The sequence below is a fragment of the Coccinella septempunctata genome, chromosome 5 (genome assembly GCF_907165205.1).
Source record: "Coccinella septempunctata chromosome 5, icCocSept1.1, whole genome shotgun sequence".
Classification (NCBI taxonomy): Eukaryota; Metazoa; Arthropoda; class Insecta; order Coleoptera; family Coccinellidae; genus Coccinella; species Coccinella septempunctata.
In genome coordinates this window covers 38477991-38493131 of record NC_058193.1, presented here as the reverse complement: position 1 = coordinate 38493131, position 15141 = coordinate 38477991, and the positions used below count along the sequence as shown (strand labels likewise).

The window sequence follows — 15141 nt, the reverse complement described above, 5'->3', positions numbered from 1 at the left end:
TTTGGGTTTGGTGACATTCAAATCGATCTTTAATCGGAAAATTCTTGATGTGAAATTTGTAACTCTCTATAATCTTTTCTAGGGTCCACCACCGCCTCCTCCTCCCACCAGCTATGGCTCTGTCAGCTCTGGAATCGGCTCCACGGCCACCTCAGGATCAGCGTCAGGTTCCGATCTGTCCCTCAACCTTAGAAGTGGCTCTAAGACCACCAGTGCGCCCAGTAGTCCAGCTAAGTCGAGGGAGTCCCTATTGCAGAGGGTGCAGTCGCTGACAGGGCAGGCAAGGGATCAGGGTGCCTCAATTATTGGTAAGTTTATGAGATTGTTGTTGCGACCTAAGTTCTATCAACCTCTCTCACACCCTTCTTCAACCTCAAAGTTCCCAATCGATTATAAGTTCTATACATCAAAGCCAGGATGTTAAACTTCGAAATACCCCAACTTTCCAGCTCGGCCAATTCCCTGTATAATGGAATTTGCAGTGAGGCATATTTGTCTTGAAACCCCTTATTGGAGGGTCTCCCATGGAGTCAGCTACGATTTACCATTAGTGGTTAATTATGTGGTTTGATTCCAGGTGCGGCGGTGTCAAGTGCAACAAGAGTAACATCGACAGTGTCGGGTAGATACGTGACCCTGCTGGTCATAGACGATCAGAACACAGACTGGTCGAAATACTTCAGGGGCAGACGGATCGGAGAGTATGAGATCCGTGTGGAACAGGCAGAGTTCAGGGAGATTACCGTCACTTCTACAGCGGATGCTGCAAGCGTCTCTATGGCCGTCATGAGGGGAGGTACGAGGGTTGGGAGGTCGTTTAGGCCAGACTTCCTATTGGTGAGTACTTACAATATCATATAACTTTTCGGGCCTCAAAGTTTTGCGCAAAATGTTTTTATTGCTGCAGTCATGGATCAAGTCCTGCCCGCAAGGCGTTACTAGCAACTGGGACAATAAACAACCTGACAAACCTTGACATTCAAGACTGGACAACTTCAAAAGTAGCACCACAATATTCAATTCTTATTTACTCGTGTTTATACTGCGTGAATAAAATGCACACATAATATAATAAAATTTTATTAATAAATAAATCAGTCATCAATCAAGTACAAAATATAATCCAAATTTCGAAGGAATAACTAAGACTACCAACTATGTTACATATTAAAATTATATACATATTTCTCAAAAGCCCCATCATCTGACATCCGTCTCGCATCGAAATGATGGATGCGTTTCACTGAATGACTCGAGCAATTCCGACTAATCAACAAGTGTGACTTGGAGACGAATTCCAGGCTTTCAGAAACCGACTATTGTCCCGTAAATCAGTCCCGATGACAAATTATGATTCCCCCTGGCTTAAGCCTCGCATTAATACTCCGCGAGAACTCTCAGTGAAAAAACAGCGAGACATACCTTTTCAATTTGGGTCATCGGTTATTTTTGCCGGCTTACGCGCGATGCATCTCGCGTTTAAATGAAAATATTCACGGTTTTTCAGGTCAGGCAGAACCTCAGGGACGCAGGGGAGGACTACAAGAAGTTGCTCCTGGCCCTCAAGTTCGGAGGGGTGCCCAGCATCAACAATCTGAACTCCATCTACAATTTTCAGGTGAGAAATTATCGATATGTTGATTATTATTGAATTGTGGAAAAAGTTCCTCCTCCTGCGGGATTCGAACACTGGACCTCGTGATTGCCGGTGCAGTGCTCCTACAACTGAGCTACCGAGAAGACGTTAGAGACATCTTCGCACAGAATAGGGTTTTTAGAATAATTCTGCTGAATAGGTAATCTGGGGAATGATTGTTATAATGGGATCTTCAACTGCAGACCGTTTTTTTATAATTGACTTCTTATCAGTGTATAATTATGATAATTCTGACATAAGAGATCAATTTCTAATGAAAAAACAACTGAGGAGGTATGTGCTAGATCATTTACTAATCAGCAAGAGCAATCCTGACTATTTTTCATATTCATTGTTTTAAGTACGACCCCTTAAATGTTTTCGCAACTATTCATTCACATCCTGGATATGAAATTGAAAGCAAAAAATAATGTCAAATGAGTGGGTACCTCGAGTATGTTTTCTTCACGTTGAATTCAATACAGAACACATTTTTTTGATCCTTCAAGTATGAATGAACCTGGAAGTATTTCCTATAATGATCGATCCCATTAAAACCTCTGAAACTTCATGGTAAATCACAATTGAATGGCGTAAACTCTTGTAAGCCCCGATAAATCCCTGGATGCTGTACCGTTTCGAGAGACACACAGCCGCTTTGTTGTTTTGGCAATGGGGCAGATGCATCATCTACCAAAACCGGCCAATGTTTACGGTTTTCGTTCCAAAATTCGACCGACCGCAATCTCATGTGTCTTGTTTTCAATAAAAATAACATGGTGGGCCATTAAAGCTGTTTATGCGAGTAATTTCGGCAATCTTGTTCCTTTTACGATGATGGATGTCATATTTTGATTCCGAGGAGTGGGTCAACGAACCCGCTGAAATGCTAACGAAAATGTCGATGTTTATACTTAGATCGTTGAGTACCGCTTTGATCTCGCGAAAAATTCGTGAAAAACTCCATTAATCGGCTGAGTGTCAATAATGAGATCCACGTCAAAAATCTTTTCCATTTATACTTGGAATGCAGGAAGGAATTAAATAGAGTGGAATACTTAACGAAGGGGAAAACAATTAAAATCTCAGGATGCAATTAAAAACCTAAAAAAATCGAAATCCACCACTGAGAAATCTCGTTAAAGCGATAGAAGGCGCCAAACTCATTCTTTCTATTAATTACTTGAATTCCATTCGAATCCCTTTGACCGGCAAAAACTTTACGGTCTTCCGTATCGTGAAATTGAAAATAAGTACCTGAACAGAAATACCCCTGTTATTATACGGACAATAAATAATTTATACCAATATCATAAATGAGCAGAGAATATAGCCGTCCAACGCTAATGAAGTAATTATCTTGTATGGGACTGCACAAGCAGTACTGCTGTGAAGCAGGATACAATTAAACAATGCAATTACCCTGCTGAGCTTTTTGCATCCTTTATAAAATACGAGAAGTGTCAGAAAACTAATCAAGCGAACAATGCCGAGCTGGGGAAAAACTTCTCGAAAACCAACAATTCCTCGTCAAGCCAACTTTGAGACCGTTTGAAAGCGATAAACTGAAGTTAGAATGTCCGGATGGGGCTTACTTTCTATAAATACATAAATTATTTCTCTATCGTTCTAGGAGTAGATTAATACTGATTCTCTTCGACCTAACGTCTTGTCTGAAAGAAATTGATACAAACACAAAAACAAATATAACAATTCACGAAATATTCATCCAACAAATATTTACACGAGAAAACAGGTTTGGAGTCTAGATCACATCCTGAGCATCACTTCCGTGATTTTCCAAATCATTTTGTTTCGCTATTCTTCGATCTCAATTTGGTCTGCTTCTTCCTGCCTGTCAGTATGTAGAAGTGACGCTTATGGAACTATTTAAACAGTAGGCCTTTTTGCAACTTTGAGTTCAACTAATTTTTTTTTCACTTTCAGGATAAGCCATGGGTTTTCGGCCATCTGGTCCAGCTACAGAGGAGGCTCGGAAAGGAAAATTTTCCGTTGATCGATCAAACTTTCTATCCGGACCATCGGGAAATGGTGAGTGATTCCGTTTTGTTCCGCAGGCATTTGCTGAGGGCTGCATTTCTGGTCCAGTTGCAGTGATTGTTTGCCTGCCTCAGGCAGATGCCCTGTGGAAGAGAACATGTTATAAATCGCGTATTTTTTATAGACATTGCTGTTGAAAGGAAGTTTAGCTAGGTGGTTAAAGCCAGCGAGGAAAATAGCCATTATAAAGTGTATACATCAAACAAGCTTTACCATGTACTTCACAAACTTATCTGAATCTTAACAAATTTTCGAAATCTATGCGGTATAAACTGTCACATCTGGACTCACCTCTTCTACGTGACAACTGCTGGTCCAGTTGCAAGTGTTAACATTCTTCGGGCAATGTTGAGAGCTGCATTTCTTTATTTTGCACGTACAACCGTAACCGTACATTTTCCTCAAGCCCTTCCTCTGGCGCCTCGTGATGTTTTCCCATTTTTCTGCGTATCCACACATGTTGACATGTGCTCTGAGCGACAAAACACGACCTGGAAAAGGAAATATAGAGTGAACATCGAGGAATACACGAGACAGTTGTCGAAGAAGTTGGCGGCAACTTCATAACCCAATTCTTCGAAACTGGTATGAAACCTGCTCTCACCTGATATTACGTAAAGTTTCCCAACCTCCAGCTGAAGACCGCACATAGAATCGTACCTAGGTGTGATGATTCTGCCCGACTTGAGGGCCACGTAAGCTTTCTCAGAAAGCTTATAGTCCTTCCTTATCCTGATTTTGTAGACTATCGTGTCGTTGCCAGTCCTTTGTCGCTTTATCCTCGCCAGGACCACTGAAACAAAGTAGAACGGTGTTGTGAGTCTAAATTCAATTTCTAGATTCACAAGATTATTTGACAAAGAAACTAAAATGAACAACGTAAAACCGGTGCGAAAATCTTTGAAATAAAAGTCTCAACTTTCTCAGGTAACAAAGTATCATTTCAAAGTTATGTTCTTGATGTTTTCTGATTCCCAAATCCACTTTTATTTGAGTAATCCAGGAAATTCTTGCCTGATGGTCTTTCAATCGCACTAAAAGGTTCTGGAAGGATTCCGAAATGATTCACTTTATGGAATGAACAAAAGTGGAAGATTTCTTTTCCTCGTACATAATGAGATTCAGAAACATATTTCAAAACACTAGGTACTTCACTTCCGCCACAAAAAACTTCATAAAATTCCTCATAAAAGAATTTATTGCCCTCTTTCAACTCCATCGAAAAAAGTTCTGGCCTTTTGTGGTCCAACTATAGAATGTGTGGGAAAGAACACAACCACTTCAAATCCATTCAATCCTCTTCAACCTCATGAGGAATAAAAACCCAGTGAATGTGTAGCTACTTATTGTCAACAAGATCTTAATTTACAGCGTCCACAAAGTGTGTAAGAAGCATTCAGGAGCACGTTCCATCATCGATCTTACAAGTTTGAAGGTTCCCACCTAATGTGATTGGTGTGCATGTTATGTGTTTTGAATTCGAACAAAATGGGATGAAAAATATACCGAACCTTTCAGAAATGGGTTTTTTTGATAGCATCAGATTTGGATAAAAGGATTCCCAATGTGGTAATTTAACTGGATCAACTCAAAGACTACATTTTGAAGAGATCAAGTGGGAGGTGTTTGTAAGAACCAGAAAACTATCAAAAATTTTCCATATGTTGAGTGTCTATTCGTAAACGCAGTAGTCTGACTGTGTTTCAACGTTGTCAACACGTCTCCAGATATAAAATAATAACACGACACACAATTTAATGAGACTGTATTCAGAAACAATGAGCCGCTCTAGGCGGTAGCTGATTCTCTGCTAGGGTCGATCAATCGCTAGCAATTAGGTTAATTAGACGTTTCGTGGTTTGCATATGATCTGAGCGTAGATATGCGGCTGCGATTATCAATTAGAAACGCGATAGACGGTCGTGGAAATGCAAGGATTTCCGCAATGTCTTCTGGGAACAGATAGAGAGGCGTTCAGTGAGGAAAACATCATTTTCCACCTTCGCGGTTAGATGAAATGGCGCCTGGGAGTCGAAGAATATCACTTTCTGAAGGTGTGAAAATTTCATCAAGATCAAACGCTCCTATCATCAAGGCAGTATCATTATACTTGTAGTATCTCAATTTGTTTCAGGGTTCTCAAGCATTCTCTCCAAAATTGGACAATCAGCCAATTTTTCAGCTTATAAAAATTCATCTGCATTTATAACATTTTCCTTCAAATCAAAGAGAAGCAGCTTACTAATCTGTATCATAACCAAGCTTTCGTTAATCATCTTTATCATCTTACTAGGGAAAATTTCCTCCTAGATTCCTACATTCTAGTAAATTAACAACTGCACCGTTTCCTCTTCATCTTCGATATCAAAATTATCTCGACCCAAAACGCCACTCAGGCATTTCTTAACCGAATATGGCACAAGATTTGAACGATCATGCTATCGATTGTATTGCACAAGAAGAATCAAAGTGATTTTTGCTTGAAGCGTCATTTGAAGAGTTGTGGATCTGAACATTTTCATTTCTTGTACATATATGGAATCCAACATCAAGTAGCTTTATTTGCCAATATGATGATGGTGCATACTCAACTATCCTTGTAAGGAAAGCTCGAATTGACAGTTGAGTAGTTATCCGACTGATTTTATCCTTTGAATTCCTTACTGAAAAGCACATATTTGACAGCATGAATAAAACGATGATTACACCTATTATGAGGAAGGATATTCAAATTCTATTCAAGAACCATCTCATCTGATCATGCAAGCTCGAGATAATGCTTCTTTTATGATTGTTTCACGAGACTCTGAACTCTTTGGTCTTCATTTCCTTCATCAAAGATAAAGACATATACATAAACTTCTAAGGTATGATTCGCAGATTTAGTAATACAGTTTTTCACGCAAATATTGACTTTATCATTATGCAGGCGAGAATTATGAATAGAAAAAAAATTAATGAAAAAACATCAAGCTCACCCAAGGCCGCTGATATTAACGCATGCAATGCAAATATTAGAGGATAATATTGCAAGCTGAAACTGCTTGTTCGATGCTGTTAATCTGATCCTCCGTTTTTAGAAGTGATCGAACGTTCCTCTGTGTCGATCCAATTAAAAATTCGGCTGCGATCATCGCTAATTTAAATATTCGCGTCGAGAATTCCTGCTTGCACCTCTTGAAATGGACGGTAGCTGACAGGAGTGGGCGTCGTGTGGAACAAAAACCGAATGCTCGAACTCATTAAATCGATGCGAATAGGCGTTCAACGATGCATCGGATACTCTACCAAAGGACGTATTACGTCAGCGCTCAAGACTTTAATCAATCAAATTTAGGAGTCAGGAAAAGACAGCTGAAAAAATTCACCAGTAATGAGAGGTCACACAGTTGGGTTTTCCAAACTCCTCTATTTCTCTAGGATTATCTGGTATGCTCCATGGATTCTGGCATCAGGAGGAAGGCAAGGTTTTTTGATATCCCCCCACGGAACAGAATGACCAATGTCGAATGAAAGTCGTGCCTTTTTGTAAGTATTTACGCAAGAAGCCACAAACAAGCGTGCAGTTGTCCATTTTTAGAAAACTCATAATTCACTCTCGAATAAGAATATATCCCCGACTTAAATGTCAGCTTTGCTCTTTAACATACAATACGATATCAGGGCATATTCAATTATTTTAATCAGTTGCCTCTGTATATACGCCATAAAGCACAGATATGCCATCAATTACTACCTAAAGATACGCCCATTAAATATAATAGATATTATCGTTATAACTCTAATTACATGAAAAAACAGGCGTTTAAATCATCGCTGAAACAATAACGAACGGTGAAAATAAATATATAAATCAGGAATAAATTGGACTTAAATGATAGCGGCGATTCCAGTGAATTGTGACGATCTATCGGTAGATAGACGTCGTCTATGTTGACGGACAAGCTGCTGAAACGACAAGGAAGAAGATGTAGGTCGGAATATGGCACTCTGACTTGATGGGAAATCTACGCTCGTCGATTGACCTCAATTCTCTAACAGTGCCGGGAGTGGATCCAGCATTCCTGAGTCTCGTTTTGATGGATTCGCGAGCGGGCATCGATAGAGATTGGTTGGTAAAGCTGCCGGTCAAGTTTGAGGTCAAATCTGAGCTCGAGAAATGGGACAATAGGTTTCGTATGGACAAACTCGATCGGTTGCTATCGGAGTACGTAATAAATCTAATGGTGTTACATCGCGCAGCCTTGGAGGCCAATTGACATGTGCATCTTAACGAAATTACGAACCTCTGAATCGGCTGAATTAGATGGGCATCTAACAGTTGGGTGAGGAAGGTTGCAGGACTGCAGGAGTATTGAAAGGAACTGTCTCTGTGGTTCTAAACGTTTCTAAATTATACAGAGGGACGTTCATGAAAGTGATCAACCGATCAATGATAAACGCTGGGTTGTCAATAATAGTTCCTGTTCGCCTTTGATGTTACCCGCGCTTCATAAACGAAAATACAATCTTATCATTTACCTATATCGACCCGGGTCATTTAAGTTGCTTATTCGAGGTCGTAGATTATGAATATGTAATTAGATTTTTTGTAGGATCAGTATTTTGGGAAATAAAGCACTTTAAATGAAAAATTACGAAAAAATTCGTGAACTTTGAGGAGCTGAAGCAGCCAGAAAAATGGCACTAGACAGAAGCTGATTTTTTTCTTGATAGATTGGTTCTTTGCGAAAACATAAAATCACATTTCATTCATCTACCGAGAACAGTCTAGTTTTTATGATTTTTTCCGCGAAGGTCCAAAATTTCCGATTTTCTATCGACCATAACTTGAAAAATAAATTTTTAAAAAAATATCTATTTGCATATTCGTGTTCTACGCCCTCGAATTAGTTTACAGTATAAATTTGGTTTTGATCGGAGACCAAAAATTTTTTTCAAAAAATCTCAATTTTTCCATACATATGCATGGAAAATTTGAAAAATTTTCGATCTCTCCGATTTCCACCAAAATTGCAGTCTTCACTGAATCGAGGGCGTAGATTAAGAATATGCAAACAGAATTTTGCTGAAAGGATTAGTTTCTGAGTTATGGTCGATGGAAAATCGGAAATTTTGGACCTTCGCGGAAAAAATCATAAGATCTAAACTGTTCGCGGTAGATGGATTAAATGAGGTTTTTTTGATTTGTAAAGAACCAATCTATCATCAAAAAAATCAGCTCATATTTAGTGCCATTTCTCTGGATGCTAGAGCTCCTCAAAATTGACCAATTTTTTTGAAATTTTCTATTCAGAGTGATTTTTTTCCCAAAGTACTGATCCTACACAAAATCTTATTGCATATTTATGATCCGCGACCTCGAATTAGTGAGTGAAATGACGCAAGTCAATATAGCTAAAAAAATAATAAAATTTCGGACTTTGAATAATTTCGTTTTTTACTGATGTTTACCTGCACTTTGGTCAACTTTGAGGAGCTATAGCAGCCAGAAAAAAGGCACTGGACTCAAGCTGATTTTTTTGGTGATAGATTGGTTCCTTGCGAATAGAAAAAACCATATTTCATCCATCTATCGCGTACAGTTTATTTTTTATGATTTTTCCGCGAAGGTTCAAAATTTTCGATTTTATATCGAACATAACTTGAAATTTTTTTTTTAAATAGCTGATTTCATATTCGTGTTCTACGCCCTACAATTAGTGTACAGTATAAATGTGCTTTTGATCGGAGAACATCCTTTTCTTATCTTCATGACCTAACGGCGTTTCTGTGGTGGTGAATCTAAATTATCCTCGAAATTATGAACCTCTGAAATAGCTGACTGCGATGGTCATCTAAAAGTTGGGTGAGGAAAGTTGCAGGAGTGAGAGTATTGAGAGAAACCGTCTCTGTGGTTTCAAACCTTTCTAGACTATCCAGGAGTACATTTATGAAAGAAATCGTCCAATCAATGATGAACGCTGGGTTGTAATTCGCTCCACGATGGAAAAAATAGTGGGCCAAATATAGAACCATTGGGAACACCCTCTTCTAAATGACCTAACGGCGTTTCCCCATGTTAGGCGAACCTAAATTATCCTCAATCATGCTTCCATACCGTTAACATCGAAACTTTGATCGACAAGAACGTCCATCGATAATGCATTTCAACTTTCCTCCCTAGGCGATGTTTATTCATCGACGACGTAAAGGAGGTGTGTCCCTCCGATAGATCCTTATCGAAAAATTGGCTAATAGAAACCGCGTCCAATATTTACATAATCTGCATCTAGGCCCGCCTGGATGTGGGTTAGTAATGATTCCATGATCCGGTGATTTCATACTGGATCATCGTATCCACCGATTGATTATAAATAACTGGTCGCCTATTTATAGCCTTTTAATTTCTTGGTAATTTATTAGTCAGTGTTGATCGATAGGAGCTGTCGCCTTATTTGAGATAATAATTAGGTTTTTTTTCGGCGTGAGCCATTATGGTATGATCGAATTGGTATCGGCTTTATGGCTATGATGGAAGATTTTTAAATGGGTGAGAAATGGGCGTGGGCTAAGCAGATTCGTTGCGAGAAAGCCAACGGTTCATCTGGAAGTATTGTAGTGAACTTAACCCGTTTTTGATGAGTGTTAAGAGAATAGGTTTCAACTACCTTGAAACTTGAAACTGAGCACCCAATGGTCCATAGATAGGTATACATTGTATAATCCCCAACAGTGCTGAATCCACCCAAGTAAAATTGTAGTCTGCTTGAATCATCCAGGTGGACTTTCAATAGAGAGAAACTTCCGAAACTTTAAGAACCATTGAAAGAGGAACTTAAGGTATATCCTTATAAAATGGGTATATCCAAGGTTTAAATGAAACCCTGATATGACCTCTTGTATGTTCCTGAAACCCATTCCAAGAAACCTCGCCAAAAAGGTATCATAGTTCAGTTTTTCAACTCTGAACCTCTTCCATTTCATGGCTTTATTATCTCAACATTCTTCCTGTCCAGTTATCCAATTGCCAGATCGATAATACCCATATTCATATGGCAAATCAAGCCGTCAGTCCCTGAAAAAAATCGTGTACGATCGCCTCAGTTCAGCTGTCGTATGTCAACGGATTAGCCGAAGCGTTGTGTCGTTTCAAATTATCGTCAACTTAGCAATGTACCAACCGGAAAACAATGATTTATAGGACGTCTAGGTCTACTAAACGCTACTACGTGTAGTGGTGCGGAAACATTTATATTGACAATTACCACTTGATGCCTCTAATCCGATACGAATAGTTTATTAGGATATGGCAGTACGTTTGCCAAATGGCTCGATGCATGTTACGTCCAGTTGTGGACGCTGAAAAATTGAGAGATCTCGCCGGACTTTGCTGTGTGAATGCGGTTGGTTATCCTCTTACACATTGGGATTTAAATGTTCGGAAGCTGTCGTTATATGGAGATTGAAAGTGGTTGCTTGTAAGACGGCTTTAACCGCAGCCATTTACTGTACTTATTGCAGTAGTAGAAGTTGTCCGTAGAAAACGCGGTATTTTTTCAATTCAACGAAAATTGATAGGTTCAACTCACCAAAGTCGGCATTGCAAAAGTGCTCCTGGGGGTGGGGAGATCTGCAAGAACAGGACTCTGCCTGCTCGGCCAAAATCACGATCAGCACAATCGCTACCACTGAAAACATACACGCCTGATGCATGTCTGTAAAAAAAAAGTTAATCAATTTTTTCATTCAAGCAGTTACAAGAACAGAATCGTGAAAAGCTCTGGGAAAATGGTGAGTTTGCGATCAGACTTAGGGAGCTAAGAGATTATTGGTTAAATAATGGATTTATACAGACTGTTTACTAACTCAAGAAAGCAGGAGATGATTACTTGTCCTAACGAAGCATGGGTCAAGAAAACGTACATATTTCTGATATTTTCTTAATAGTCTTTGGTCAGAGGTAACTTGCGCAGCCTGTATGACCTCAACCCACAAAATATGACGGAAAAACCTCCGCGAAGGAATTTCCAAAGTAACTATTCGTTGAACTCAGGTTGATTGACGTTTATGTGCGGAAAAAATTCGGTTGGCAAACAACGTGCGCTGGGTACAAACAGGCCAACGTCTAAGATTCAATATTTATCCCACTGACTCACTAACCAATTCTCCTCGAAATGTTATGCTGCGATAACATTCTGTGGAATTTAATGAAAAATGCACCTGATAAGGGAATTATTCGCGAGAGAGATAACGTATCAAAATTAATCACACAATATTATACCTACATTTATTAAGCAAACATAGGCGCCCACGATATCGTGGCTAGAAACTAGAAACGAGAAAAGAGGACCTTGTGCCATATACCGCAGGAGGCTCTGCATCGAAATTTTATTGGGCCATTTATTCGAGGAATTCGTGTTCTGGCTCATAGCTCCGCGATGCATGAAAAGCTCGTAAAACTTATGAGCCTACAAATGTTTCGACGAGGTTCACTGGAAATTGTCACTTCAGCTTTTACTGGCCCGACAAATCTGCTCTGGGGTTTCCAATCGGGAGCAGGCTCTTTCCGGAAACATCAACGATAAAAAGAATCATTGTACATTATTTATTTACAGAAAAACCGCAATACATTTCAACAAGATCCATCGCCGAATTTTTTCATGTTTATCAGACTCAAATGATTCTTCACGAATTACGAGGATGTATTGATATCTAGTTAGCCTAGACCAGTTCCAGGCATAAAAAAATATTGCGTTACCATAGCAACGAACAATAACTCATGAGGTCAAAAAAGTAAACCAGAATTACGCAATAAATTGAAAGAAATAAGATGTATACCGAAATTGTGAACATCGAAAAATTGGAGTATCGAGCCATCATCAAGTACCTGTATTTAAAAGGGTTAAGAGGTAAGCAGATTTACGAAGACATGCTTAATACCCTTGGTGATCAATGTCCTTCGTATGCTACCGTGGAAAATTGCACTGCAAGCTTCAAAAGAGGTTAGTTTTCCATTGAAGATGATGACCGATCGGGAAGGCCAGTTTCTGTGTCCGTCCCCCAGAATATCGATGCAGTTCATGACATGATTTTATCAGACCGTGGAATTGGGCTTGAACGGATATCTGAAGCACAGAATATTTCATACGAACGCGTTCATCATATAGTTCACGTCAATTTGGACATGAGAAAAATTGCTGCAAAATGGATCCCGAAATGTTTGAATGTTGACCAAAAGCGTGCAAGGGTAGAAGCATCGCGTTAGATTTGTGCTCGATTTGAAAACGATGTAGACTTCTCGAACCGAATTGTTACTATGGATGAGACTTAGGTACATTTCTACGATCCAGAAACAAGGCAACAATCGATGGAATGGCGACATTCTGGTTCTCAAAGACCTAAGAAGTTGCGTGTCCAAAAATCTGCTGGAAAAGTTCTTGCTTCAGTTTTTTGGGATTGCTGTGGAGTAATCATGATTAATTTTTTGGGATAAAGGTAGAACAATAACCGGAGATCAAAATTCGACATTAGTGACCACTCTACGGAAAAAAAATTAAAGAGAAGAGACACCGAAAGCTATCCAAAAGTGTTTTGTTCTTGCAGGACAACGCCCTGCACACAAATCCCATGTTGCCATGCAAAAAATTCGTGATTTAGGGTTAGAATTACTAGAACACCCCCCATATTCACCAGATTTGGCTTCGTCCGACTATCATCTCTTTCCTCAACTGAAAAAAAGTTTAGAAGGTCGTAATTTTTTTTCCAACGAGGAGGTAATGAAAGCTGTGGAGGTCTAGTTTGCAGAGCAAGAAGAAACATTTTTTTTTTGAAAGGTCTAGAGAAGTTGCAGGTTCGCTGTAATAAGTGTGTCCAATTAAGAGAAGAATATGTTGAGTAGTAAAATATTTTGACATTGAAATTAAGTTTGGTTCTATAGTAGGCTAAGAGTTTTTCAATATATCCTCGTATCTACTTGATACAGTCTGTAGGGTGAGTTATCTGCTTCCGACGGCATCCTTTCTCATTGAAAATAACCATTATACACGTCACATTATCGCAGTTCTGTCTGGCGCCATAGACAACCTCAAATTCCGCATTTTGACGGCTGTACAAAGCCGCGAAATATCTCGAATGCATTTATTTCTCTGTATTTTGCATGAATGGTTCGAACGACCTGAATACCGTGCATAAAGAGTGCATTGACGATGAATGCAAATGGTCTATTTAATCTATCCTAGGAATTATGGATCTATCTGTCAGAGAGAAACCGAACACAAGTGCGGTATAAAATTTGCCGAAGAGATATGGATAGAGGACACATTCAATAGATTGCATGAATGCGATCAGCTTTGATTGATAAAAAATAGAGCAGTTTCCAATTCAACTGTCTGAAGATGCTACGATGCCTTTGACGACGAAACATGTTATTTGGATGTACAGAAAATTCTTCTACTATACAATGAAAAAAATCAATTTGAGTTTCTTATAAATGATCGAATCTCTTCATCCTTCACCTTCAAGATCCCAGTCCTTGTGTTCAGGAACACAATCCAAACAAAGCATTTTCAAATGATACCCAGAGGTGATGATTTAATGGAGTTAAACTCGTAGAAGAATGTTATTAGTCGTGGAATGAAACAAAGGAAGTATTATGCTTTCTATATCTTTCACCGTTATATTTTTAATATTTAATATCGAATAGGCATTGTTCACGATCGATATCCTGTTGTTAAATAACAATCGAAATAGCTTCAATCCTAATGATAAGATTAGAAGGGAGGATTAATCATTTCCCCCGTCATACAGATTCGAATTATGGGAAAATACGCAGAAATATTTGGAGGAAGAATAAAGAAAACAAGATTCAGTTCTTGAATCCTCATAAGTGACAAGTTTCTGAGGATTTTCAAAAGGGAACTATCCCAAGATTTCCCTGATACCTTGACAGAATACTCTCATCATTCATATTCGCGATACGCCAAAGAAAATAACAAACAGACCCACTCAAAAACTTATCCTCACACCAATTTTGTCATCGCCAATTGCATTCCCCAATTACTTTAGATTAGGAACGTAGGAGTCTGATGTACTTCAACGAGAGTGCACTAGACCAAACAATATACACGGTATCTAGTCGTTTCATATCATAAAACACGTACATAATCTTGTTATCTTTCCGAACGAATTCCTCTGGAGCTCTCGATGATTATCATTCACCAAATCCTTTTGTTTACCTTCGCTAAATGCGACGTGAAATGACCATGAAAATCTTACACAGGTGGGGTATTTCAAGAATACATATTTTGTTTTATTTATCCTTTATCTTAGGTAATAGTGTTGGGATGATACTTCTCCTTTTTTCCTCGATCGAGGGTCTGATCTGTCAATGTGATCTCGATGATGTGTTTCTAGGAAACGTTGACATATCGAAACTTGGGTCCCAGAGGTCACAGTGATCCGTG

At 39.0% G+C, this 15141-nt stretch overlaps 1 protein-coding gene across 1 annotated transcript in view; it reads left to right on the top strand.

Annotated features, from left to right (window-relative positions):
- LOC123314136 (synapsin) overlaps positions 1-15141 on the top strand; it is a 44815-nt gene that overhangs the window by 2298 nt on the left and 27376 nt on the right. The window contains exons 3-6 of the mRNA XM_044899257.1: positions 83-308; positions 578-837; positions 1508-1618; positions 3584-3688. Of these exons, the coding sequence (XP_044755192.1) occupies positions 83-308; positions 578-837; positions 1508-1618; positions 3584-3688 (702 nt within the window). The remainder of the gene's footprint in view (positions 1-82; positions 309-577; positions 838-1507; positions 1619-3583; positions 3689-15141) is intronic.